At 36.8% G+C, this 27,997-nt stretch overlaps 1 protein-coding gene across 16 annotated transcripts in view; it reads left to right on the top strand.

Moving 5' to 3' along the window:
* Map4 (microtubule associated protein 4) overlaps nucleotides 1-27,997 on the top strand; it is a 169,938-nt gene that overhangs the window by 81,258 nt on the left and 60,683 nt on the right. For 15 of the 16 annotated variants that reach the window (XM_046436419.1, XM_046436409.2, XM_046436413.2 and 12 more), the window contains one exon: nucleotides 398-466. In XM_046436419.1, coding sequence (XP_046292375.1) covers nucleotides 398-466 — 69 coding nt within the window. Of the gene's footprint in view, nucleotides 1-397; nucleotides 467-2,763; nucleotides 5,093-27,997 lie in introns of those variants that run through there. The other variant, XM_058576745.1, reaches the window with a different exon arrangement.

The following is a 27,997-nucleotide window of genomic DNA, read 5'->3' as shown; positions in this document are numbered from 1 at the left end:
TTCAGGAGCAATGAATGGTACCCTAGATTTCTGAGTGGGAACTGTTTTAAGTGGTCCTGTGTCCTCAGAGCATTTGATTTGAACCGCAGATTATAACCCTGTGGTCATGATGGTTTTACTGAATTTAATGTTTGTTTTTGATCGTTAATGGAACAAAAAGGCTTGCTTTTTAGGCCTTTTCTGTACGGTTAGTACTTAATAATTTGAATAGGGGAAGAATGAATGATTCTATTCTGTTTCCAGGTTTCTTTATACTGAAGCATTAAATTTTGGACAGTTTTATGTACTTTAATCTAATGTTAAAGACTGACAAAAATTCCACTAGTAAAATAGTAATTGGGTCTGTTTTTCATTTTTCTGTTTGTTAGTGGGTAATTATTCTTTGTAATTGTTGTAGGTACTCCATCTTCTAAACCAACAGTGTTAGCCAATGGTGACCATGGAATAGAAGGGAATGACACTACAGGTAAGTGATTCCAAGGATTCTCCAAATGTGTAAGTGAAATATTCACAGTGTACACCTTGGTAAACTTTTTTGAGGAGAATTGTTAGTGGAACATATTTTTCTGAGGGTATCATTTTTGTTGGGCATCAGAAGATCTTCCATATAAAATGTCTAACAATGGAAAGAGAAGAATGAATTTCCTTTGATATTCTTTGAATATTTGTTGGAACTGTACCACTTAAGAATTGGATTCATCTTGCTGGGTGTGGTAGTGCATGCCTGTAATCCCAGCAACTTGGGAGGCTTAGATCGGAGGATTACAAGTAAGATCAGCCTTAGCAACTTAGCAAGGCCCTAAATTACTTAGTGAGTCCCTGTCTCAAAATAAAAAATAAAAAGGACAGGGGATGTGGCTCAGTGGTTAAGTGCCTCTGTGTTCAATTCCCATTATGAAAAAAAGAAAGAAAGAAAGAATTGGATCCATCTTAAAAATACTCTTTCATCATCAGTTTATGTTATATGGAAAGCTTTTGGCCTGTACAACTAAGTCAGGTCTCTTCCCTACACTTACTTTAAAATTTCCAAAACACAGTATTAGGAACCCTGTGAGCGGTAAATTACAAGTGTTTTCTTTGTCTTTTGCCCTGTTTTTTTCTTTGTCTTTCCCTTAACTGTTGCTTTTGAAATTTACTCCTAATTTTAACTCCTAGCCTACTGCTGGGGCTTTGATATTCTTTCAGCTAGCACCAACCACATTCCTATGGGTTTTCACTTCATAACCAACATTAACCTGGAGCCCCTCAGTATAGTAAAGGAAAATTCTCAAACTCTAGCAGAAGTCTATCCCTGAGGAGATATAGAATGTAAGTCTTTTCTTAGGAGCCTACATGAGAGTTAATGTATTATATTTTTATAAATAACTATACTTAATTTGCAGTTATGATGAGGCTGATACTGTTGGCCTATGTGATTTGACTTCCAGTGCTCAAGCACATTGCTCTTACACATAGCAGTGTGTGCTCTTAACTCTGAGGTACAAAATTTGATTCACATTAATGCAGTGGAGTCAAGCACTAGCCATTTATTTTATTTGTTTTGTTTTTCTTTTGGGATGACTGCCTCAGCCTTCTTTTAGCAATAGTAGTTATTCCAGGATTTACTTGTTATTTTATGACCTTAAGAATGTATACACAGAGTATACATACATACACATTACTCAGAGTTATCGATGACTAGGTCCTATTTGTTGTGAATGTTGATTTTACCCAGTGACATTAACATTCTCACTAGCACCTCATAAATTACTGTTTATTTTACAAACTAGAAACAATCAGAAGTGCCATTTTACCTTACTGACTTTTTTTGTATTTGAACTGACTTTTTTTGTATTTTTTTTGATAATTGTAGTCATATGCAATATTGAATATTTCTGTATCTGCTTTGAAAGCAGAGTTATCTATGTGATTTTATTTTAAGAAAGTATTTATGCAAATATATAACACCCGTGATTAATGAAGAAGCTTGAATATGAACTTTTAAAAAATGAGTAAATTCAGCTTTCTTTAACCAGGAGACAGTGCCAGGGGAAGATAGGCTGGAGGGGATCAGTTTGACTAGCCAGTTGGAAAGAGTGGATGTCATTTTCACCCGAAAAGAAACAATTATCAAAACTAGGCTGGGTTTCTTCCAGCAGGATGTCAAATCTGACCAGAGGAGACTCAGTCTCTTTTACCCCACTACACTATTAAGACTGAGCAGTAGTCTCCCTACTGCTCAGTCTTAATAGTGTAGGGAGGGTAAAAAACCTAGCAGCTTGACCCTTACCATTTCAACTTTTAGTTCCCTGACTACAAAAACAAAGTAATCTGTTAAATGAACTGCCCAGTGGCATTGTGAGAGCAGTTCTTTCAGCTCTTGGCGCTCTCTCCACCCTTAAGTAGATTTGGGTTGTTTGGGTTCTGAATTTTATTTTGTGACTGTATTAAAGCAGGTATTTTACTGAAAATATGCATGTTTGACTGGGGAGGGATAAATAAGGAGGGGTGAATAGTGCATGCTTTGGGAGCATGTTGTGACTTGATACTAATTTTGCCAATCACTAATTAGAGCACCTAGCTCAGTGCCATTTTGAAAATTCCTATTTGATTTCCCTCAGAATATTATTTGTAGTTCTGAGAGCACACCAGCTCTACTAATAATATAAAGAGGTTATGAGCATCTTGCTATGTTGAACTTGCTGTTTACTAATGATCTGTGCTTTTCCATCCTTTTCCTTCCCCCTCCTACTTCTTCCTCCCTTTCTATTTTTCTCCTCCTAGAAGCCTAGAGTGTCTGTCAACACTGGGGCTGCTGCAACACCAGACCAGTGATCTTTCCTAAGCACCGTTATACTTCTAAAACCTTCAGCATATTGCAGCTTTGCTTTTCCTTCCTGGACACCATGTAGAAGAATCTGAGGGTAGTTCTCCGGGTCCTATTTCTGCTGATGCCTGAGTAAACCATCTGCTTCTTGTGCTCTGCAGGGCTTGATGGATCCTCCTTTCCCTTTGTGAGCACAATGTGTATGATGAATTTTTTTAATTTTAGTATTTTTTTATGAAGGTCATCTAAGGTTTTATTTATTGTTTTTTTTTTAAATTCATTTTATCATTTAACTCAATCTCATATTTTTCTTTCGTTTAAACATTTTTAGTTGGCCTTTCATATGGTTTTTGAATATATTCAATGTGAATCAGAATATTATAACACCAAAAGAGAACATGTGCTTTCATAAAGGGGTTGAGGTCACCAGTACTGCAGTGAATTTCCCTTTCCTGTCCCTGCTTTTTCCCTCTGTGAGCTTGCTTTTAATGAAGGGTCCTCTTTCAGGCTACCTGTTTCTCTTCACCTTCACAAAATCTTAGTAGTGATAGCTATTTTAATTTAAGGTTTTCTAGCTTAGAGTAGCTCTGATTAAACTTTGCAAAGTATTTCTCCAAACTAAATCATTCTTTGTTATTTGCAAGTTGGGCCAACTGTTTTTTTAATTATGAAATTATTATCTACTGGTCTAGCATTAGATTCTTCTGGAAATTTGACACTATTGTTGTATATTTAATTTTTTATAGTCAAGATTACTTTTAGAACATGATCATGAACTATCAAACTAGGAATAAAGAAGTTAAAGAAAATAGAACTAATTTACAGTTTTTTGGAATCCTGTATTGTTAGAAAACCAGGATGTTGATAAGGATAAAAATGGCTGCTTCTGTGACAACACCAGAATGAAAGTAAGCTGCAATCAGAATAACCATTTAAGAACTAAAACCAATTTAGCAGGTTTCTTATGGAGAGAGAGAGAGAGAGAGTGTGTGTGTGTGTGTGTGTGGTTTTTGAAAGTATTGCTGGGCCCATGCATGCTAGTCCAGTGCTGTACTACTGAATTACTCCCTCAGTCCCCAGTTTTTTATTGTGTTTTGTTTTGAGACAGTGTCTTGGTATATTGTCTAGTCTGGTCTAAATTGGACTCAAGCAATCCTCCCACCTACTGAGTAGCTGGGATTAGAGGCGTGCATCCTTGTGCCTGGTTTCTAAATAAATTATCATCTGGTTGGATTCATATGGTTAAGGATTAGTATTTCCTTGAATTCAGAAGTACTAATCCCCTCAGCCCCTGTACTGGGGATTGGACCCAGGTTTACTCTGATATTAAACTAGACCCCTATCCCTTTTTCTTTTGAGATAGTCTCATGGATTGCCAAAGCTAGCCTTGATTTTTGTAGTCGTCTTGCCGCAGCCTCTCAAGACAGGATTGTAGGCATGCGACAATGTGCCTGGCCTTGGAAGTACCTTTTGTATGCAGCATCCAAGCAGGATTGGTGGATCACACATATACACCTGGGTGTAAAATCCTTTACCATGAACAGTAACATTTACATTTATTCAGTCTGAAGATTTTCTCAGTGGCACTTTCTTATTTTCATTTCTAATTTTTGGAAACTGATAAGTAAAAAAAACTAGAACCCTTTAGGATAAATACTATGGAAACCTTGCAAGAGCAATCTTTGATGGGATTTTTAGAAATGGACTTTAAATTATGGACCATGTTTTGAAATCATAGAGTAGTTCTGGTTTGAGATCTAGAATGGTGCAGTACCCTTTTTAGTGTCCTCTTATTGATAACGTAGGTATCAATAAAAGAAATAATTTTGAGGAATATAATAGTTTTAAATCCTCTGATAGAAAACTACATTTGAGATGGAAGACTATAGAGAATATCATGAAAGGTCAAAGAAGTCCCTGCAGTGACTTCTGGAAGCATTCCATTCCATTTCTTTTTTTCCAGACAGGGTCTAATTAATTTGCCCAAGCTGGCCTTGAACTTTTGATCCTTCTGCCTCAGCCTCCCAAGTAGCTGGGAGTACAGGCATGTGCCATCATGCCTGGCAAACATTCTGTCTTCTACAGGAGAGGTGACAAGGTCTGGTATTTCTGCCAAGAATCTTTCCATAGGTTCTAGACAGTGGATAATTGAGGGAGGCATATAAGACTTTGGGCTTATCTTCTTAGTAGTTGATAAAATATGAAAACCCTTACTGTAAGAAAGCACACTATCCAAACATAATTCTTTCCCATTTTTTTAATAGGTTGTTTTTTTGAGGGGTTTGGCCAACTACTTGGAAATCATGTTTTGTTGCTTTTAACCAATCTTTGTAGCTTGTCTAAGGACTAGGTATGTAGAAAAACCTGGGTGTAGATTTCTGTTGCACACTCATACTTCATGACTGACATTGATTTATTTCACTTTTCTTTCCATTTGATCATGTTTATTTTTGTTTGAAATTTTAAAATCTTTTCTTTTATGAATTTCTGGGTTTATTGAATTTTTCTACTAAAACCTGGTTAAATTTGGTAGACTTTGTTCTGTTTCATTTGGATGTTTAATTTGGAAAGAAATAATGTAATGGTTGAAGTACAACTTCATATGAAGTAGTTAGTCCCATTTTTTTTAAATGCTGTATTGCTATGATATGCCATATTGCCAGTGGCTCATTATTTCACTGGTAAGGCAGCCAGACTGGACAGGGCTTCTTTATTGAAATGTGACTTTAAAAAAAAATGCATTCTCTCTCTCTCTCTCTCTCTCTCTCTCTCTCTCTCTCTCTCTGCCCAATGTTAAAGATACAGAACTTTGTTTTTAACTAATATTTTTTATAACTTCATTCATATACCTAAGTTTGTATTTTTTGTGACTTTAGACTTTAATAATTTGTATATTGGGTCATTTTAATGTGATCATTGTGCTAAATAAATTACACTAATAAACATCTTACATTAACACCTTATGGACTGGATTTTGGTTGGGGTCAAGATTGATTTTGGTAAATCAAGATTGTTGAGATCTGAGTTATCAGTCTAAAAAAAACTTCTAATCCCACCTGTAATAATTCCACAATTATTTAGTTTTTTTGCCACATATTCTTAATATAGATTCCCTTTTAGCCAGAATCTGTAATACGAGTTAAGGTGGTCAAACAAATATTGATATTTAATAGTATCTGGTGAGAAAGGCAGTTGACAGAATGGCAGAAAGGTCTTCCAGAAGGCAGTTTCCATGAAATATCAATTATTGTTAGATAATTTCTAATACCACATTTATGTTTAATCCAATTAAATTCACATTGACAGTCCTCCTGAAGTGTCTTCTGATTTATTAAGCAAAACTTGCTACATTCAGTAACATTTAATCTTGGAACTTTATTTTTCTGATAATCCAGAATGGTGTATCCAGGAAGAATTCCACAGAATTCCCAGTTCCCTAGCCATTGAGCCAGTGTTTCTTTACAGCAAATCAATTTACAAGTGTAGTGTGTCGACTGAATTAAGACATTGAAAAGATTCTAAAGGTAATTTGTTTAGCATAAAAACGGTTTTTTAGCTTGGTAGACATTTAATTTTAGTCCAAACATATAAAATAGCACATGATGCTCCTAAATATAGACATTAAGATATCCATCTCAGCCCCTCAAGTCCTGGAAACAAAGCTTTAGTTTTTTTGGGGGGATGGGTGGGTACTGGGGATTGAACCCAGGGGTGCTTTACCACTGAGCTGCATCCCCACCCCTTTTTTATTTTTTATTTTGAGGCAGAGTCTCACTAAGTTGCTGAGGCTGGCCTCAAACTGCCATCCTCCATCTCAGCCACCCAAGTAACTGGGATTATAGATTGTACCACCACACCCAGCTATAAAGTATTAGTTCTTTATTTTTCAGATTTGAATTGAATGTTGGAGACATATCAATAACATTCTAACACCTAATGCTTCTTAAAGTTTTTTTGGCTATTGGTTTTCTGATAAAAATTCAGAATTTCTTTTCAGAAAAATCCACATATATTGACTGAGATTTAGCTCAGTGGTAGAATGCTTGCCTATAATGTGCAAGGCCCTGGATTCCATCCCTAGTACTAAGGAAAAATAAAAAATAATCACATATACCATTAAATTGACTTCAGAAAGTTAACTTTCTAAACTTCTAGGGTTTTTAGGGCTTTTTAAAAACGAGCTCCTGGACTGAACTTAAACATTTTAACCAAAGCCTTTTATTACACTATGAGCTATTTGTGTTAAATATGACAAAGTAGCTTCTTCCCGAGCTTTAAAAATACACACACACACACACACACATACACGCGCCACAACTTTTCATACAATTTTCTTTGCTTTATAGAATGAAATTTCATACTGTGCCAAAAGGCATATGCAAATATGGAATATTTTAACTTTTTATGATTATTTATTTGCAATTTACCTTATATACAATTCCACAAGTCACATATTAATATATTCAATTTAAAGCTGGGCCGGGGATGTGGCTCAAGAGGTAGCGCGCTCGCCTAGCATGTGTGAGGCACTGGGTTCGATTCTCAGCACCACATAAAAATAAAATGGAGATATTGTGTTCACCTAAAACTAAAAAATAAATATTAAAAAAAAAAGAAAAGAAAATTTAAAGCAGGCTGGGGTTGTGGCTCAGTGGTAGAATGCTTGCCTGGTGAGTTGAGGCCATGGGCTTGATCCTCAGCACCACATATAAATAAATAAAATAAAGGTCCATTGATGCCTAAAAATAAAAAATTTAAAGCATTATAGAGCCATACATTATCACAGAGGATTTTTACTCAGAACTGTTAATATTCACATACCACTAATACAAATTAACTTTATATTTTTACATGATTCCATATTTGGACAGTTTTCTGTTTGATATATATCTTTAGTGTAAGGATAACTATCATTTTTATAACATTAGAGTTTGTGAAGCTCTTAGAATATATAACAGTATGTCCATTTTTCATTTGATGAAGTTGAAATTAGTAATAGTACTTGACATTAAACCTAGCCTGAAAATAAGCCCTCTGATTTTTCTGTCTCAATATGTCAGATCTTAGTGGATCTTCATATGTGCTAACTAAGCATTAGTAAGGCAGTTGGAAGGAATAGATCATTAAAGGCCTGTTTTAAAGCCTGTCTTACACTCTACTTTCTGGGAGAAAATCCAAGCTTTGCATGTAGATAAGTTTATTTTGGGAACCAATCCCAGAGAATGAGAGTGGGAGACTGGGGAAAGAGAAATTGTAAAAAGAGGGAAAGTCAATAGTGAAGTATTACTGAGTCATTGCTGTGGAAAAAGGGAGCATAACCTACTAGGATCTTTTGAGGAACTGTGTAGACTGTGCCCCAGAATTGTCTCCATGAGCACCTGAGTAGGGTTATGTTTATTCATCATTTGCCATTTCTTATTGGTTACCTCTCTTGTACTTTTCGATTGGTACTTGTTCAGTGTCAGACTGTAGACATCTGTGCTGACAGAGAATTTTTGAAGCAGAAAACTCTGGCCTAGTAGAAATAAAGCACTGTTGAATAACACCTATGTGCAGTTTGATGCTGCACCCCAGTTAGAGTAAACAGTAAACATAGGAGCTTGTGAGAGGGGCACAATTGGTGACCAATCAACAAAGAGACTGTTTCAAACTGAGGTTCTGTTGACATGAAAATCATCTGCTTATGCCTTGCTACAAAGGATGAAGTTGAGGATGATATCTTTGAACACTATACAGGAAAATTTGAGGGAACCCTATTATCATGGCATTAATTCTAGACTCTAATTGTTAGAAACTGTAGAACTAGCCACACAAGTTAGTTTTGAGATTTAATTGCCTAACTTTTTCTTAAGTCAGTTTCAGTAGTTGTCTTTCTAGGAATTTACCCACTTTATCTAGGTAATATAATTTGTTGGCTTGTAAGTTGTTCTTACCGTTCCCTTATAAGCCTGTTTATTTCCATAAGATCTGTATTGGTGTATACACTTTCATTTCTGGTTTTAATAATTGGAGTTGAATTTCCTTTCTTCTGCTTGCTTTGGGTCTTTCTTTCTTTCTTTTTTAATTTTTTGGTACTGGGGATTGAATTTGGAGCACTTAATCAATGAGCCATATTCCCAAACCTTTTTAAAAAGTTTTATTTTGAGACAGGGTCTTGCTAAGTTGCTGAGGTTATCCTTAAACTTGTAATACTCCTGCCTCAGCCTCCTGAGTAGCTGGGATTACAGGTGTATACTACTGTACCTAGCTTAATGTGCTTTTTTAAAAAGTGAATTTTTCCTCAAAATCCCAAAATGCTTTTTTGCTGAAAAGGAAAATTTCACACTAAAATCTATATGGAGTCACAAGGGATCCTAAATAGCCAAAACAATCTTGAAGAAGAACGAAGTTGGAAGTCTCACACTAACTGATTCAAAACTTACTACTATGCTTCAGTAATCAACAATGTAGTGATGGCATAGATGTAGACCTAAAGACCAAGGAAGAGAATAGATAGCACAGAAGTAAATCCTCACATATATAGCCAGATGATTTTGGACAAGGGCGACAAAACTGTTCAATGGGAAAAGGATAGTCTTTTCCACATAGAAAAGAATGAGGGTAGACCCTTATACCATGTACAGAAATTAACTTAAAACAGATCAAAGGACTAAAACTAAAAATTTCTTAGGAGAAAAACCTTCAGATATTTGATTTAGTAATGTTTTCTTGGATTTGGCATAGAAAGCATAAATTACAAAAGAAAAAGCAATGATGAGGGATTAATATCCAAAATATATAAAGAATTCCTATAGTTTGCTGGGTATGGTGGCATATGCCTCCTAATCCCAGAGGCTCAAGTGGGAGGATTGTAAATTCAAAGCCAACCTCAGCAATTTAGCAAGGCACTGTCTCTAAATAAAAAATAAAAGTGCCAGGGATATGGAGCAGCGATTAAATGCCCCTAATTTCAATCCCTGGGGTGGTGGTGGGAATTACAGCTCAAAAACAGCAAAAAACTTGATTAGCCAGATGTGGTGGCACACTCCTATAATCCCAGCAGTTTGGGAGGCTGAGACAGGAGTAAGTTCAAAGCCAGCCTCAGCAATGGCGAGGCATTAATCAACTCAGTGAGACCCTGTCTCTAAATAAAATCAAAATAGGGTTGGGGATGTGGCTCAGTGGCCAAGTGGCCCTGAGTTCAATCCTTGGTAACCACTCACCCCCCAAAAAAACTTGATTAAAAAATCAGTGAAGGCTTGAATAAATACTTACAAAGGAGATATAATTATAAATCAAAACCACAGTGAGATACAACTTTGTACTCATCAGGATGGCTAGTATACACAATGAAAATAGAAATTGATTAATGTTGATGAGGATATGGAAAGATTGGAAACTTTGTGCCCTGCTGATGCAGCCACAATGGAAAACAGTGTTGTGGTTTCTTAAAAAATTAAAAATAGGGGCTGGGGTTGTGGTTCAGTGGTAGAGTCCTTGCCCAGTATGTGCAAGGCATTGGGTTTGATCCCCAACACCACATAAAAAAAAACAAATAAAGGTATTGTTCCTAAACAACTGAAAATATTTTTTAAAAATAAGAATTAGAAATAGAAGTACTGTATGATCCAGCAATCTGACTTCCAGATTTATTCCCAGAGTAATTAAAAGCAGGGACTTGAACTGATATTTCACCCATGTTCATATATGTATTATTCACAGAAGCCAAAAGGTGGAAGCAACCCTCGTGTCCCATCAACACATGAATGGATAAACAAAATGTGATACATCCATTAGATGAAATGTAATTCAACCTTAAAAAGGAAGGAAATTCTGACATGCTGCAAATGGATGAATTGTGAAGACATTATGCTAAGTGAAAAACACTAATCAGAAAAAGACAAGTGATACCAGGCAATGGATTCCTTGGTTCTTCACAAAAGAAAGTTTTCAGTTGCCAAACTCAGGTAGAATAAGAATAGTTTATTTAGTGAAGTGAAAGTATACTTTAGAGAGCATGGTGTGGGCCATCCCAAGAGAAGTGTGATCCAGAGTTTTCCACGTTGTGGGTTTTTATATTTAGTAAACCTGCCTCCTCAGTATTATGTATTTGGGGTAATTACTGTAGTTTCCCACCATTGCTCCATGTCCCTGTGCTGGTTTAGTCATGTTGGAAGATTTTTTGGAAGACTTTCCATCAGTACCTATGTGAAGCTGGGGGTGTGGGGTGGGCTGCAAACTGCTATGTAAATGATATTAGAATGAACCAGGGGTTACCCAGAACACAGTGCCTCAGTGCTCTGTGTATGCTCCAAAGTTGGAAAGTCCCTTAAACTCTTTACATATGTGGTTTCTTTAGTTTTAAGAAGAAATAGGTGTCTCCGAAGGAGGAAGGCAGTTTATGGGCAGGTATTCTGGCTCCCAAGGTAGGTGATATTTCCTCACTCAAGATGGAGTGAGCCTTGTTCTCATTTACCCAACTCCCATGCTTATGTCTTATCTACTTACTTATTCTAATAACAAATGCTATGTGATTCTACTTATGTGAGGTACCTAGAAGAGTCATAGAAACAGAAACAACTAAGAACAAACATTATTTTAAAAAATGAAAAATTCCTAAAGATGGTGTTGATTGTTGCACAACAGTGTAAATTTTTAAGTATACCCTGAACTGTATACTTAAAAATGGTTAAAATGATAGGGGAAAAAAGAGAGAAGGGCTAGAGTTGTAACTCAGTGGTAGAGCACTTGCCTAGCCTGTGTGAGGCACTGGGTTTGATCCTCAGCACCGCATAAAAATAAATAAATAAAGATATTTTAAAAAGAGAGAGAAGGAGGAGGAGGGAAGGGAGAAAGAAAGAAGAAAGAAATGCCCGCTCATTTAAACAAAATGATTTTCAAATTAACCAACGTGTGTACTACAGACTTCTTCAGAATTAAAGTGATGCTTTATATGTTAGCTGCCTTATGGATTTGTTCTAGTTTGTCCAGTTAGTTGCAGAGAGAAATGCATAAATATGTAAACACTGCTTAAATGCTGAATAGTTATAAGGAACATTTTGTAAGAACAGATATAAATTCCATGAGGAGGTTGGGTGAGAACTAAGGAAATTGAAATTAAAGCTTAAAATCTGAATGTAAAATTGATATCTCAAATTTGAGATGTCCTGAACTGAACTCATGATCCCTACCTGCAACAAAACAAAAAGTAAACAAATACCTGCTCCCCATCTCATTAAATGGGAATTCTGTACTAGTTGTTCAAGCTAAAATAGCCTCTTCTCTCTTTCTCGTCTCTTATCTACATCACACATCTAGGTTATCAAAAAATAGATGTGGAACCTGACCACTTTTCAACACCTCCACCGCATTCTCTCCCTTATGGATACCACTTTCTCTAACACCGACTACTGTAATAACCTCCCAAAGTAGTCTCCTGATTTCCATTTGTTCCTTGCGATGTATTCTCAAAAACATCTAGGATGGCCCTGTATGTAGAATATGTCATTCATTTGCTCAGAATGGTTTGCCATCTCAAAGGAAAAGCCACAGTCCTTACCGAACACCAGAAGGGCCTACCATATCCTTGTCATCTCTCTTACCACATCTTCTAGTCTTCTCCTGTGTTTATCTTGTTTCACTGGTGTTCTTGCTCCTGTTACTTGAATGAGTCAAGTGGGTCCCTGTCTTGGGCTCTGAACACTAGTTCTTTTCTCTGTCTGGAATATTCTTCACTTTCATATACTCATTATTCACTACTTTATCAGTGAGTGCTTCTTTATTGTATCTAAAATTATACCTTTTCCATTCTTCTATACTATTTCTCTGCTTTAATTTTCTGCATGGCATTTGTTTTTTGTCAGTTGCTTCTAATTCATGCTGCTTAATTGTTTACAGTATTTGTTGTCTTTCTCCATTAGAAGAAGATAGATATTACAGAGATAGATACACATATTATGAGAAAGAATTTTTGTTTTGGTCACTGCTTTGGCTCAGCAGATAGTACAATGTCTGGTTCATAGTAGGTACTCAGTAACTGTTGAATGAATAATTTGTTAAATGTCTGTTTCTCCTTGTAAAGTTACATAATTTGACAAATCGATGGGAAGAGCAGGCTTAGCTCTACAATCTACTAGCTTTTGTCTCTTAAGCAAGTTATTTGCCCTCTTTGACCTCTAAGATTAGTCCTACACAAAAGAGAGCTAATAATAAAATATTTATTGGGCTATAGCTAGCTGTAGCTCAGTGCTTGCCTAGCATGAGCAAGGCCCTGGGTTTGATCTCCAGCAACACACACACACAAACACACAGAGTTGTTTGGGTTAAGTAACAAATATTTCAGTGCTTTGTAACCTAGTTGAGGTAGTTAATAAATGTAAGGTAATATTAGGGTGGCGATTAATGTCCATATTAGAAAGGCCTTACAGGCCAAACCCAGTATATACTTTTATTTTTTTCCCCATTCAGTACTGGAGATTGAACCCAGAAGACTCTGCCACTGAAACTATACTCCCCACCCTTTTATTTTTTATTATGAGGTAAGGTCTTGCTAAGTTGTGGAGCCTGGCCTCAAACTTGCAATCTTAACTGCTTTAGTTTCTCAAGTTGCTGGGTTTGCAGGTATACAACACTATACTGACTCAGTATATGCTTTTTGCTCAAATAATTTTCTTTTTGGCCATCAGCCTCTTTTCCTACTTAAGTGGTTGTATAACACTATTTTAATTGGCTGTAACTAGAGCATATCTGGTCCATTGTGAAACAAATATTCTTTTTCTAGAGAGCAAAACTGCCGGTGAAGCTTCAAAAGTGAACTCCAAGCATACAGAGGAAGAGGGTTTTTTTGTGTGTGTGTGTGGGGAAATGATGTATAAATACATATATGTATTTTTAATATATATTGTATATACTATGTATATTTTGACACTGGGGATTGAACCCAGGGCCATTTAACTACTGAGCCACATCCCCAGCTCTTTTTAATATTTTACTCAGAGACACAGTCTTGCTAAGTTGCTAAGGTTGGCTTTGAATTTGTGGTCTTCCTGCCTCAGCCTCCCAAGCCATTGGGATTACAGGTGTGTACTGTAATGCCCAGATGTTTTATTTTGTGAGAAAATTAACTTAGGACTTGGACTGCAAATATCTGGTAAGGCTGGCCCTCTCATGGACTTTAAACAATTTAAATGAGATGATAAGATGCAAAGTTGTGTAAGTTGTAAATTTAAGTATTGGCATAGACTCTCCAGAATTCTTCACTGGAGAATTCTATTTTCTGGTTAATAAGTTAGTATTTTGGTCTTGCCGCAAAATAATGAAGCCTTATGCTATTAACTGCTGCTGCTATTGTTGATCTTGAGCAAAGAAGATACAGTATGTTCTCTTGCACTTGATAACTTTTTAAACATTTAGAGATTAACGTTTTAAACATTTAGAGATTAACGTGTGCCTTCTGATTCATTTTCTTTGAATTAAAAAAAAAACTCAATTTGTCCCTTTTAAAAAATATTTTTTAGTTGTCAATGGACAACTTTTACTTATTTGCCTCACATGTGCTAGGCAAGCACTCTACCACTGAGCTACAACCCAGCCCCCTCCTTTAATATTATGTGAATTTAAACTATCTCATTTTTAATTTCCATTTAGTCAGGTTCTGATCAAAAGACAAAAACCACGTGGATGGGCTGGGGATGTGGCTCAAGCGGTAGCGCGCTCGCCTGGCATGCGTGCGGCCCGGGTTCGATCCTCAGCACCACATACAAAACAAAGATGTTGTGTCCGCCGATAACTAAAAATAAATAAATATTAAAAAAAAAAAAAAAAAAAAAAAAAAACCACGTGGTAATTCAAAAGTCAGGAAATTTAACTATTAATGATGAAAGACAAATCAGAAATAACAAATACTGGCAGCAGATGCTACATGTAGGGCTAAGATAGGTATTTAAGAACAAAGTTTGAAGTTGCTCCTAAAAGCAATCTTCATATATTGGAGGTCTTCACTGGATGCTGAAGGTATTTGCTGAATTGTTGCAGTCAAGGTAGGCAAACCGGAAGCTGTGTGTAGAGATGTTACTGAGCCATTTTGGAGTATGGCAAGAACTTGTCTGGGAAGGTATCTGCAGTAGTGCCAACTAAAACTTGTTGGGGTGAAGCACTATTGTGCGTCCCTCACACCAATAGAGCATTGTGGAAGCAAGGAAATAGCACACTGGAACCAGGGAAAGACCCCTCTTCAGTGCCTTCCACTAAGCTGAACCTCCTGCCAACTGGAGAAATGGTTATGGGTCCACCTTATTACAAACAAAGTAATGAAGACTGGATTTGGAGTTGAGAGGCAACTAATTATTGGCACAGTCTTATATTTGTGCCCACTTACCTTCCAAATACTCCTGTATACGCATTTGAGTTCTCATGTAGCAATGAAGCCACTGAAGTTGTCTATCTTATAATGAAGAATCCCTCACTCTTTCCCTAAAATGAAGAGTTGCTCAGTTCGTATATCATGGTTTCCATTGCTGGCCATATTTATCACTCCTTGAATCAAAGTTTCACGAATATTCTATTACAAAGAGATGAATTACAAAGTTAATCTTCAACAACTTAAAATAATTAGAAGGAAAAAAGAAAGTAATTAGCATTTACAAATAAAATATAACAAAGAGAAAATATTTAAAGCAATCATTGTTTCTTCACCACTTTCACTATTACCTTCAAGTGTGCTATGGTGCTGCAGCTTTTCACTTTCAGGTTTCACCAGCATGTTATACTCACTCATGTATAAACCATAAGTTTGGATTTTCTTTTTCCCTCTTTCTTAGTCAGCTGGTCATCTGGACTCTCAGGAGGCTGTCAGCATGGGTTGTTAGAGAGGAAGCAGTGCAGTAGAAGTCTATTGAAGAAGTTTGAGCAACCCACTATATGACTTACTCATATCTGTGAACCTTCTTGAATTTGGGCTATTACATACTGTTTCGCTTGGTGCTGCACGTGCCCAACTAGAGAAGGTTGTTTGGATAATATCCATTTTTTTTAGCTGAGAAGCTCAGATCACAAAGCTACATTATGTATGCCCCATAATTAGGCATTAGGTTTTCTTCAGAATTTTATGAGTCTGGGCTGTGATTCTCTTAATCTTGTATGCTAGAGGCTGCATTCGACATCCCTATTTGCAGGGACATTTCAAGTGTCATTGGGTCTACTGAACTGTAAGGCCTAAGTGACAAAGCAGTTTAGTTGCAACTTGAACTTGCTACAGAGTCATCTCTTCTTTTGGTCCCAATATAAACTGTCAGCCTTATAACTTTGTAAATGGGTTAAGATATACCTTTTTTTTTCCTTTTAAATTGTTGGTACCATATTGTAGCAACTGACTCATTTTGAAAGGAAAATTTCAGACCTTGAATCCCCGAGTACTTGACTGATATGAAGGATTCCTAAATTTGGGGGGTTTATATTCTAGTTTGTATATATCTTCCTAAAGCATCTAACTATTTGCTATTTCCTATTCATCAAACCCAATTAGCACAGTGGAATGTAGTGAACTAGTGTACTGTTTTTTGTAATGCCATTGTATTTGATATCTCCTATCATAATGATAGGAGAATTGATGTAGATCTGAGGCAAGAACCATAGGCATGTAAAAGTGCTTCTAGGGTACTAGCAAATTGGTTTTTTGGGAAAAGGCATTAGTCAAATTTGTAGCAGTATATCAAGTGCTGGAACCCATGTTGATTTGCAGCAGTAAAGACGCTACTATATCTGGGGCATCTGCTTTAATTGGAACCATTACCTGATTAAATTTATGATAGTCCATAGCCATTGTCCAAGATCCATCTCAAAACATGGGCCAAGCTGCTGGTGAGTTAAATGGGGATGTGATAGGAATCACCACTCCTGTTTTTTTGTTATTTTTTTTTTAAGTCTGATGGTAGCATTAATTGATTTAATTCTCTAGTGATGTTGTATTGCTTCTGGCACAATATCTTAGTTTAGGGAGGGGAAGTTCTATGGGCTTCCACTTTGCCCTTCTTGTTATAAAGATTTATCAATTGAGTCAGAAAGCCAATTTGAGAATTCTGCCAATCCAGGAACAAAGTTGGTCCATTGTACAAATGGGCACACTGTGAGTTGGACTTGTACTAAGCATTTTGTCTATTACCTAACTTCCTCAAGTCTTCCCTTTGACTGGTAATAGCATTTGGGTCCCTAGGAATTCTTAATCTCCCAGAGGTTTGGGTGTTTCCTTTTCTCTATTCCACATTCATTCACGTAAATGGCCTTTGGTGAAGCTTAGATAAGGAGTCCTAGATTGTATTTATGGAAACACTTGTCTTTCATCAGGTAGATCTGGGTTAACTAATTGATATGGGTTTGAAAACTAGAAAGAACTCTAGTTTCAACTCTGATTTTCAAATCAGAGTTTTCCTACCAGGGCCAGAGTCCGCCTACCTTCCTTCCTCCAATTATACAGATTGATCTGTTTGTATCATTATAGGCTGCCTGTGGAACATGGTTATCATTAACTGCTGCCAAGGGCGTTCCAAGTACTGATACAATTCTACTGTCTTTATTTCCTACCTTGTCTTTGTGATTAAGTGCTGCCAGTTTGCCTCTGCAATTCTAGGACCACATTATTCCTTTTGATTTATGGGGGTTGTTTTGTTTTGTTTTTGTGGTGCTGGAACTCAGGGCCTTGTGCATGTGAGGCAAACACTTTACCAACTGAACTATATCCCCAGTCACCATAATCCCTTTTGAAATCAGGGAACTTACTTAAGTGGTAACATCCCCCATGGTCATACTGGGGTTGTAATAGAGACCTTATAGCCTATAAAGCCTAAAATATTTACATCTGGCCTTTTATAAAGTTTATCTAAGATTCCCTATTTTACAAAAAAAAAAAAAATCCATTCCAGTATTTCTATCTAAGATTCTCTAAGATTCCCTATTTGAGCCAGAAAAGCTTTGGCATCAGTACCCCATTCAACACAGTTTATTCCCAAGTCCTAAATTTTAGTGAACCAACTGAACTGTTAAAGCTTCCTCCAGTTGCATAAGCTAATACATTTAATTTTGGAATCTCCAGTAAGTGCATTCACATTGTCAAGTTATGGCCAATGTAGTATTATATTCCACCTTCCTTGGTCCAACATCCTTAGAATCTACTTCTACCTATATTCTCCAGGTTTTGGCCAATATATCATTACTCTAGGTTAGAGAGAGAGAGCATGTGTGCACAGGTTATTTCCTTCTGGATGCTAGTGTTTCTGTCCCCCTAGGCCTTGATTAATTGTGTTACCACTACACCATGGGTTACTGGCATCCCATTTCCCACTGGCAAGGTGCTTAGCTTAGCTCGTACTTAAACTCAATAGTATGACCAAATCAATTGCCATATCCTTTGATTTAAGCCTTTCTCCTGGGAACAGCCTGTTTTTGGTACTAATTCTGTGTTTTAGTACAGTTCAGGAAACAGAAACAGAGTAATCTGAACTAGGGAAAGCTAATGTAAAAAGTTGTTAACTAGTGTGATAGATGAACTACTAAGAGCTAAAAAGAACTCTGAAGATAAGAAAACCAAAACCAGGGAAGAGCTACTACTACTTTACCCCCAAGTATGCAAGAGAGAACCTGGGGAGCAAGCCCAATCCAGATTGAAATTCAGAGCTCTTAAAAGAAACTAAAACTATAATTCACTGCAGTGTGAAGTCCCTGAGATGCCACAGACTGAGACTAACAAGAGAGAATACTGCTTGCTGGGTTTCCCACAAAACTCCCTAGGAAGGTAATAATAATGAAACTCACTGGAAATTTGCAGAGATGATAGCAGAACTTGCTGCTCACTTGTGGGATGCCAGTGAGACTCGGGCAGTGAACACTGCTTGGTGTCCCACATACCAGGCAAGCACCACAGGAACAAGAAGGGAAGAAAATAATAGTGGAAATGGAAAGAAATCCTCTTCCTGAAATATTCCTCCAGTGCTTACCCTAGGCATAAGAAAAATATTTAGGGGGTCCAGTTTCATTATTACAAATAGAACAGTGAAGAGTAGATTTGGAGCTGAAATGCAAAACATTGCTATTGATACACTGTCTGGACACTCTAAAGCTGTTAGGCTTAGAATAAAACATAATCTCTAGATAGAGTTTAGCCAGCATAAGTAGAGCTGGATACTCTCTCATTCCTGACATTCTGCTGTTTAAGTTACTTGTTTAGAAAGTTAGTTGTCTCAGGCTGTGGATTCTTATCCTTTTTATTTGCTGCATTATTCCTAGAACCCAAATGGGTAGTTAAGTGATAGTTGAAGAATAAGGGAATGCAGCCCTAGATAACATTAAAGAGTTGGTATCTTTGTTTTATTCAGTTTAGTTTAAGAAAAACTGGAATTGGATCTGGTCAGTCAATTGAAATGTAAAATTCCAATTGGTCATAGTTAAAGAATGTCTTTGTTTCATTTGCTTAAAAGAAAATTGATCAGCTGGGCACAGTGCAACATTAGTGGGATATTTAGTGGGATACCTGTCATCCCGCTAATTTGGGAGACTGAGGCGAAAGATTGTAAGCAAGGCTAGCCTCCGCAACTTAGCAAGACCCTATTTCTCTCCCTTTTACTTATTTATTTATTTTTAATTATTTTGGTACTGAGGTTTCAACCCAGGTGTGCTTAACCCACTGAGCCTTTTAAAAAAAAAATTTTTTTTTTTTTTGGAGACAGGGTTTTGCTAAATTGCTAAGGGCAGCTTTGAACTTGAACTCTTCCTGCCTCAGACTCCCAAGTCACTGGGATTTATAGGACTGTGCCACCATACCCAGCTCACAAGACCCTATTTCAAAATAAAAAATCAAGGGCTGGGGATATAGCTCAGTGATAGGAGCTTTCTTGGGTTCAATCCCTAGTACTGTACTGCAAAAGAAAAGAACTTTTTTAAGAAAAAGAAAAGATGACTTTCTAGGGTATTGATTGACTCTTCTTCTTAATATTTAGTGTGTTTTTGCATGTACCATTAACACCCTCTTCCAAAGAATGGGTTATTATGATCAGTGAATATAAAGGAATAGAACTTGTGGGCTGGGGTTGTAGCTCAGTGGTAGAGCGCTTGTATGCCTGAGGCCCTGGATGGCCCCTCAGCACCACATAAAAATAAATAAATAAAAATAAAGATATTATGTCCAACTACACACACACACATATATATATATATATATATATATATATATATATATATAATAGTACTTATAAGTACTTAATACTTATAATACTTAAAATATTATGTTTTTATTGCATTATTTTCAGAGCAAAGAGAAAAAACTGCTGCATCATTACCTGTAGTATTATCCTTTTATTAGGTAATAGTACAGCAAAGCTGCACAGGTCTGTTATATCTAGGATTCTAGCTTTACCTGCCTCTTTGTATAATAACAGGATATGAGGTAGAGTAGGAAAAAAAACTAGCCTGAGGTTGTGTTTCGTGAGAGGACAAAGTATAAAACCAATACTGAGCTGATGCCTCTTTGTGCTGCCTTGGGTGGAGGATCAGTCCACATATCTAGCTCCATGTCAGGAGGCAGAGGGATATGAAGAGGGTGGGAAACCAAGACCCTTCAAGGACCCACTTCATTTGCTGGCAGTCTTCTCTTTTTTTGTACTGGGGATTGAATCCAGAGGCACGTTATCACTAAACTACATCCCCAGTCCATTTATTTCTTATATTGAGGCATGTTCTCCCTGAGTTTCTGAGGGCCTCACTAAGTTGCCCATTCTGACTTTGAATTTGCAGTCTTTCTGCTTCAGCCTCCCAAGTCACTGAGATTACAGGTATGTTCCCCCAAGCCCAGCTGCTAACAAACTTCTTATCAGAGTGTGAAGAAAGCCTTCGGAATCTGAGAAAATCAGAAACAGGAAAAGAGTAAATTTTTGGACATTAGTTTCCTTCTTGATTATTGTATATTTAAGTGTCCCAATAATCTTTTATAATGAGAATATTAAATATGCTTAAGTAATTTGCCCTACTTTGAAAGTGATTTTTCATCATTTTAGAGCTGTAATGTCAATAACTGTACTTGCATGGAATAAATTGATAAAGTGAATAGAAGCCATTAATTATGGGCATGGACAAGAATGCAGTTTGGTATCCTTTTGTGGTTTCTAAGCAGTTGAATTTATTTTGTTTTATTTATTTTTGGTGGTACTGGGGAGTGAACCTAGGGGCACTTTTATTACTGAACTACATCCTCAGTACTTTTTAATTTTTAAAAATTTTGAACCAGGGTCTGACTGCCTTGCCCAGGCAGCCCTTGAACTTGTGATCCTCCTGCCTCAGCCTCCCTGGTCTCAAGAGATTACAGATGTGCATCACTGCACCCAGCCCACTATTGAACTTAATTGTGGCTACTAATAAACAATTTTTCTGACTTTAAACCTAGAACATATTAACTACTTTCATAATTTAAATGTTTCCATACATATAACTTGTTTAACAGAACATGAAAATAGAAATTGATTCATTTTGAGTTATGTTAATTATGAGTTATTGACATTATGGGATTATTTTATATCTAGTTATTCTGAAAAAAAAAAAAAAGAGCCTAGCCTAGCTTCTATATTCCTCTAATCAGAGTAGCTATACCTTATGTCATATATATGTAGTCCTGGTTTATTTTGTCTTCTGTCTTGACCTAATTATTAATACTGGTTCTTTTATTCTCAAGTGTCTTGACCTGCTCTGTCTGAATTTAAGCCTTTGAGTAATCTAGTTTAATATTTCTATTGTGTTATAGTGGTGGATGTTTAGAAAAAGCATATACGTTTATTACATATTTATTTTATGCATATGTACATATATGCACATTTATTTGTTTTTAAATGTTTATTCTTAAGTTTTAGGTGGGCACCATATCTTCATTTTACTTTTATGTGGTGCTGAGGATCGAACCCAGTGCCTCATGCATGCTAGTCGAGTGCTCTACCACTGAGCCACAACCCCAGCCCCGAATTTATTTATTTTGGGGGGTGCTGGGGATTGAACCCAGGAGTACTTACCTACTGAGCTTTATCCTCAGCTCTATCTATCTATCTATCTATCTATTTATCTATCTATCTATCTTTCTTTCTTTCTTTTGAGACAGGGTCTCACTAAGTTGCTTAGAGCCTTTCTAAATTGCTGAGGCAGGCTTTAAATTTGCAATCCTCCTGCCTCAGCCTCCCAACCCACTGTGATTACAGGTTGTGCCACCACACCCATCTCAATTATAATATTTTAGTATTCAGCAAAAATATGTGAATAAAGTCAATGGAATAAAAGTATTACAAAAAATAGTCTTCATTTATAGGTTGTATCTATATGAAAAACCTGGAAGAATACCAGTCTGTATTTTTATCTCCAGAAATGTTCTTCCTCCAAATTACAAGCATTTGTTCATTCAACAGCCATTTACAGGTACCTGCTAGGTGACAGGCAACATGAACATGTTTTATGTTAAAAATAGGCGAGTCAGATTAGAGGAAGAGAGACTCTAGTACATAGTTTGGTTTCTGTGGTCAATCTGATTTCATCCATCCTCACTCACATCCTTAACCTGCCCTTGCTCCTCCCCATTACCTTTCATCCTGTACCAAGGATTGAATCATTGGCCTTGCACACGCTAAGCAACTGTTCTACAACTGAGCTACATCCTCGGCCCCCTGCATATTTTTTTGAAGTAAATCCCAGGCGGCATATCATTTGATCTTTGTATCTGTTTGTGCTCTAAAAAAATTCATTTAAGAAACATAATTGTAGTACCATTAACATACACACCAATTCTATAATATCAAATACCATAATATCACTATTGAAATTACCAATACTTTCCTCAGGTATATTGTTTTGTTTTTAAAGTGATATTTAGGTGGCTGGTGACATAGCTCAGTGGTAGAACACTTGCTAAAGTCATGGGTTTGATCCCCAGCACCAAAAACAAATAAATAAACAAACTGGTTTAATTGGTCATGGTGGTACATACCTCTTGTCCCAACTGCTTACGAGGCTTGAGGCAGGAGGATCTCTTGATCTTGAAAGTTCTCAGCCAGCCTGGTGAACATAATAAGATCTTGCCTGTAAAAAATAAATAAAAAAGAAAAACTAGTTTATTCAAATTAAGAATCTAAATTTCAGCCAGGTATGGTGGTATAGGCCTGTACTCCCAGCTACTTGAGAGGCCGAAGTAAGAGGATTATGTGAGCCCAGAGAATTGGAGTCCAAACTGGGCAACACAACAAGACACCCATCTCAAAATCAAAAACAAATTAAATTTCTTTTAATCCATAAGGGATTTTTTTTTTCTTTAATACTGTTTGGATTTTGTTTGTGGTTTTTGAAAGTGTCAGAGATTTAACTGTGTTCCTAGCCACTGGCAGAGAAGTGAAGAGAGAAGGGGGTAGGGGAAAAGCAAATCCAGGAATTTGGAGGACTGAATGGTAATTGTGATATTAAAGGGAATATTGTCCTTGGAAAGGAGAATAATATGTTTTTTACATATTCTCTTGTTTAGCATTTTTTTCAGATTAAAGAAATAAAGATGGGGGGAGGGTTATACCTTTCTTTATAAATAGGAAGAAAAGAAGTAATGAAGGGGTCAGATGTAGATAAGTTTGTGGTAGAGAAAAAAGCAATTGAAGAATATCATTTTCTATAAAAGGACAGGTTATATTTTAGATGGAGGGAATATGAAGATGGAGAAGGGATGGTTGGCACCCAGTCGTCATGCTTACCAGACAGTAAAGGACCAAGACAATTTTTAGAAATAGAAATAGTGTGCCAATATGATAGTGAATCAGTCATCATGGGAGTCAATTAGGGTGGTGTTCACAGGTAAACACCTCTGCCTCATGGTGGCATCCTTCAACTACATCTACTCTGGAAAGCATCTGGCAGAAATTCTGGTTGAAGCAAAAGAGGCATGCTGTGTGGTATTTTAGAACATTTCAAAGACAAACATGCTGGGTTGTTTGACAGTGAAAAAGAAATTGATAATCCTAAGGCCTCATCTCCTTCCTGCTGGAGACTGCTTCAGTGCCTGTGTTTTTAAGTATTAGGGCTCTGAACTCATTTTTTCAACTATCTTAGTGATATAAAATCCTGTTAATTTCAAATTAGGAAAGGTTAGTGATTTTTTGTTGTTGTTTATTTTTGTTTGTGTGTCTGCAAAGTGGACAAAGATACCTTAGTATCAGTACTAAATTCTAATTATAAAAAGTAGATTTGGTTGAGGATTAGAAAGGAATTAGCTTTCTTTGTTGTTGTTATAGTACATGTATACAATACCTTTATTTTATTTATTTATTTTTATGTGGTGCTGAGGATCGAACCCAGTGCCTCACACATGCAAGGCAAGTGCTTTACCACTGAGCTACAGCCCTAAACCAGGAGTTATCTTCCTCCTGTCACTTTTTTATATTTTTAGAAAATAGAAGTATTTTTATTTTAATTTGAAATAATTTCAAATTTGCAGAAAACTTGAAAGAATATAGGAAGAACTTTTGCTTTTCTAAAATCACTAGTTGATAACACAATTGATTTATTTTTTGTTCTGTAACATAGATACAGATGTATATCAGTTTTCCTTGTCACTTTTGTCTTATCTCTGCAGTAATAATTTAAGGTATCCCTTACGTGTTCAGAGGGATTAAACAGATTAACTAAGGTCTCTCCAAAGAGCTAGTACTAGAACTTAATCTTCTGCCTCAATTTAAGTTTTCTTTCTCCTCCCCCCCTCCTCTCCCCCTCCTCCCCCCTCTTCTTCCTCCTCCTTCTTCCTCCTTCTTCTTTCTTCTCCCCCTCCTCCCCCCATGCCTGTAAATCCAGCAACTCAGGAGACTGAAGCAGATCACAAGTATAAAAGGTGCTGGGGATATAGCTTAATGGTAGAGCTCTCCTCTGGGTTCAATCCCAGTACCACCACCAGAGAGAATAGTAATAAGAGTAGTAGTGTTTTACATTTTTCTAAAACTCTTTAGTGTGTAATTTAGTAGATCACTGCTGGATTCTCATATTTGAAAATTGCTTCTGCAGTTGTGTTACAATATGTTGTTTGGATTGACTGATACATGCAGTTTAGGAGGAGAAATGTTTTGGTATTTTTTTAAAGGTAATTATGGATATTCTCTGATGTGACAATAAAACTGGACAGGTGCTAGTTTTATTACAGGTTATTTGCAATGTAGAATTTGAAACCCTATCAGTGAACTTTTTTTTGATCTATGAAAGGAGAGAATGTACTGGGGATTGAATCCAGGGACACTTTACCAGTAGGCTACATCCCCAACCCTTTTTAATTTTGAGACAGGTCCTCACTGAATTTTGCTTAGGATCTTGCTAAATTGCTGAGGCTGGCATTGCTCTTGTGATCCACTTACCTTAGCTTCCTGAGTTGCTGGGATTATAAATGTGGGCCACTGCATCAAGCCTCAGTGTACTTTTTGTAGTATGTTATTTTAAAATCCATTGGTCTGTATTGCACTTGATAACCAATGTTTTCTTATGGAATTAGTCCTGGCTTTGATTCATAGATATGTTATTTGATTAATGAGTATTTCAAACTTTTAGCCATTTGCCTTTCTGTAAATGCCTTCAATTTAATGGAAATAGGAGTTAGCCCATGTCAACTCCAAAGTTACTTTCATTCACTCATTCATTCATTCATTTGTTCATTTTTATGGTAATGATGATTGAACATGGGCAGTATACCACTGAGCTGCATCCCCAGCCCCTATTTATTCATTCATTGATTCATTCATTCATTCATGCATGCTGGGGATTGAGCCCAGGGCCTTGTGTATGCAAGGTAAGCCACTCTACCAACTGACTATATCCCCAGCCCCGCTTTTTTCGTTTTCCATTTTGAGAAAAAAAGATCTCTCTGAATTCCCAGGACTGGTCTCAAACTTTTGATCCTCCTTTCTCAGCCTCCTGAGTAGCTGGTATTACAGTCATGCGCCACCCCACCCCACTCACTTCTGCTTTCATAGGAAAACCAATGTATCTAAGGATGACTGATGGTGAAAGTAAGGGTTGTTTCCATTGTATTGTGTAAATTGCTTCTTGTTTAGAATTACATTTTTTATTCTTTCCTTGAAATAGACTCTGAGCAGAGTACAATTGTGGTATTCAAAAAAAAAACCCCATATTTATTCTGAAGGCTATCGTTATCATAAACTACTTTGCCTGCCTTTGCTAAGAATGAAATTTTAAGAATGAAATCTAGGTCATCATCGTTGAATGAAGATATGGGAATGAGCCTCTGTCAAACCTGTTCATTAATGGTACTGATAGCTGGAGGCTGGCTATTTTGAATGTGGCCCCTTAGAGAGAGCCACTAAGCTACAGCACCACTCTGGAAAGTAGAAATCTGCAGACTTACTTTGACATCTGAATACCAGACCTGCATGTTCCTTCTCCAGAAGGTCTGAGGAAAATATACTCACTTTTCTCATTAAAAACTGTGGTTCTGTTGGGTATAGCAGTACACCCATATGCCTGAAATCCCAATGATTCCAGAGAATTACAAGTTTGAGACCAGTGTCAGCAACTTAGTGATGCTCTAAGCAACTTAGCAAGATCCCATGACAAAATAAAAAAACAAAAAGAGTTGGGGATGAAGCCCACTGGTAAAGTACCCTGGGGTCAATCCCCAGTTACTGCCCCCTCCCCCGTCAAAAAAGAAAAAAGAAAAAACAGTGGGAAAGATAGCCACTGGCAGCCCAAATATATCTTTATGGTTCAAATTTCTGCAAAGGACTTTGGGCCTGCTTGTATCACAAGTACATTCTTTTGGATAAGGATGCAAAATACCATGATCCACAACACTAAGACCACCTGGAGAGAGATGGGCTGGTTCTCTTTTAGGGAATGCAGATAGACAAACCTTGGGTTCCACTCTGTTTGGCCTGTGAAGCACTAGTCATCCTCTAGCTGCCCTTTATGAAGAACTATTGTGTGTTCCAGCCAAAATGGTATGTTCCTTATTTTCCCTTTTATGCCCATGGCCTTAAAAACAGATAATTTGCTATGCTCAATGTCTTTCCTACTGTGTGTCTTCCACAGACTCTCAGCTCAATGTACATAGCCTTCTAATTGTCTTTTCAGGTTCAGCTATGTTCTGATCTACAGGAAGTATTTCTAGATCATTCCATGACCATATCATGTGACCATTCTTTAAACCCCAGTAGCAGCACTTAGTACCTGCTATTGTAGATGCTTATCCCCTATAATCCATACTAATGGTAGGATTAGCAATAATTTTACCATGTTTGTCACAATTTTCTGAGTACTTTAACATATCCCCTTTCAACCTTTATGAAGTAGGTAAAGCAGGTATTAGATATGAAAACTGAGGCTTACAGAGACTTGCATCATCAGGCATGTCTGAAACCCTCAACTACACAAATACCAGTTCTTCCATAGTGTATAAGCACAATATAATGATGGTGGTGATGGTGGTGATCTGAACTCCATGACAGCAGGGTTTTTCTTCATTTTTGCTGCTTTTTCACCAGTGCCTGATTCAAAATATTTAAATACATAAATGAATTATTGGGGCAAATGTGGTATGGGTTTACTCCTTTGGGTCCTTTCTACTCCAGTGTTCTAAAGCAGATAAGGAAAGTAGCGGGAGTATGAAATAGAAGTCGTCACTAATTTCTTCTTTGTTAGTAGCATATAAACTATGAGCAGCATAAATATTGTTCATAAAGAAGCAGCCTGCCAACCATTTAGAATAAAATTAGGTAATTATTATTGATATTTCTTATTTTTCTATTAAAAAATTTTTTTTAATTTCCCATGAACAATCCCAATTTTGTTCTTCATTAGAAAACAACAGATATGAAAAGAGACTAAGTATTAAAGGGGTCTGAGGTTGTGGCTCAGTGGTAGAGCACTTGCCTAGCACGTGTGAGGCACTGGGTTCAGTTCTCAGCACCACATAAGAATAAACAAAGTAAAGATATTGTATTTGTAAAAAAGTATTAAAAGGATGTAAATTTAAGGAAAACTTGGATGCAAAGCCCTAATCCACATTTTTAAGAATTGTTTTACATTTCTTGGGCCCGTTAACTTAGAGCTGCCTAATCACCGGTGGATTCATTCTTGTTTCTCCTAAGAATTTTACCCAGTGCCTGACTCTGTTGTTTCAGTCAGCCTTGAGATTTCTTCTTTGCATTTTCTAAAAATAAA

The sequence above is a fragment of the Marmota monax genome, unplaced genomic scaffold, assembly GCF_021218885.2.
Source record: "Marmota monax isolate L192 unplaced genomic scaffold, Marmota_monax_Labrador192_F-V1.1 WCK01_AAM20220418_F8-fsc00021, whole genome shotgun sequence".
NCBI lineage: Eukaryota > Metazoa > Chordata > Mammalia > Rodentia > Sciuridae > Marmota > Marmota monax.
This window is presented reverse-complemented; position numbering and strand designations above follow the sequence as displayed.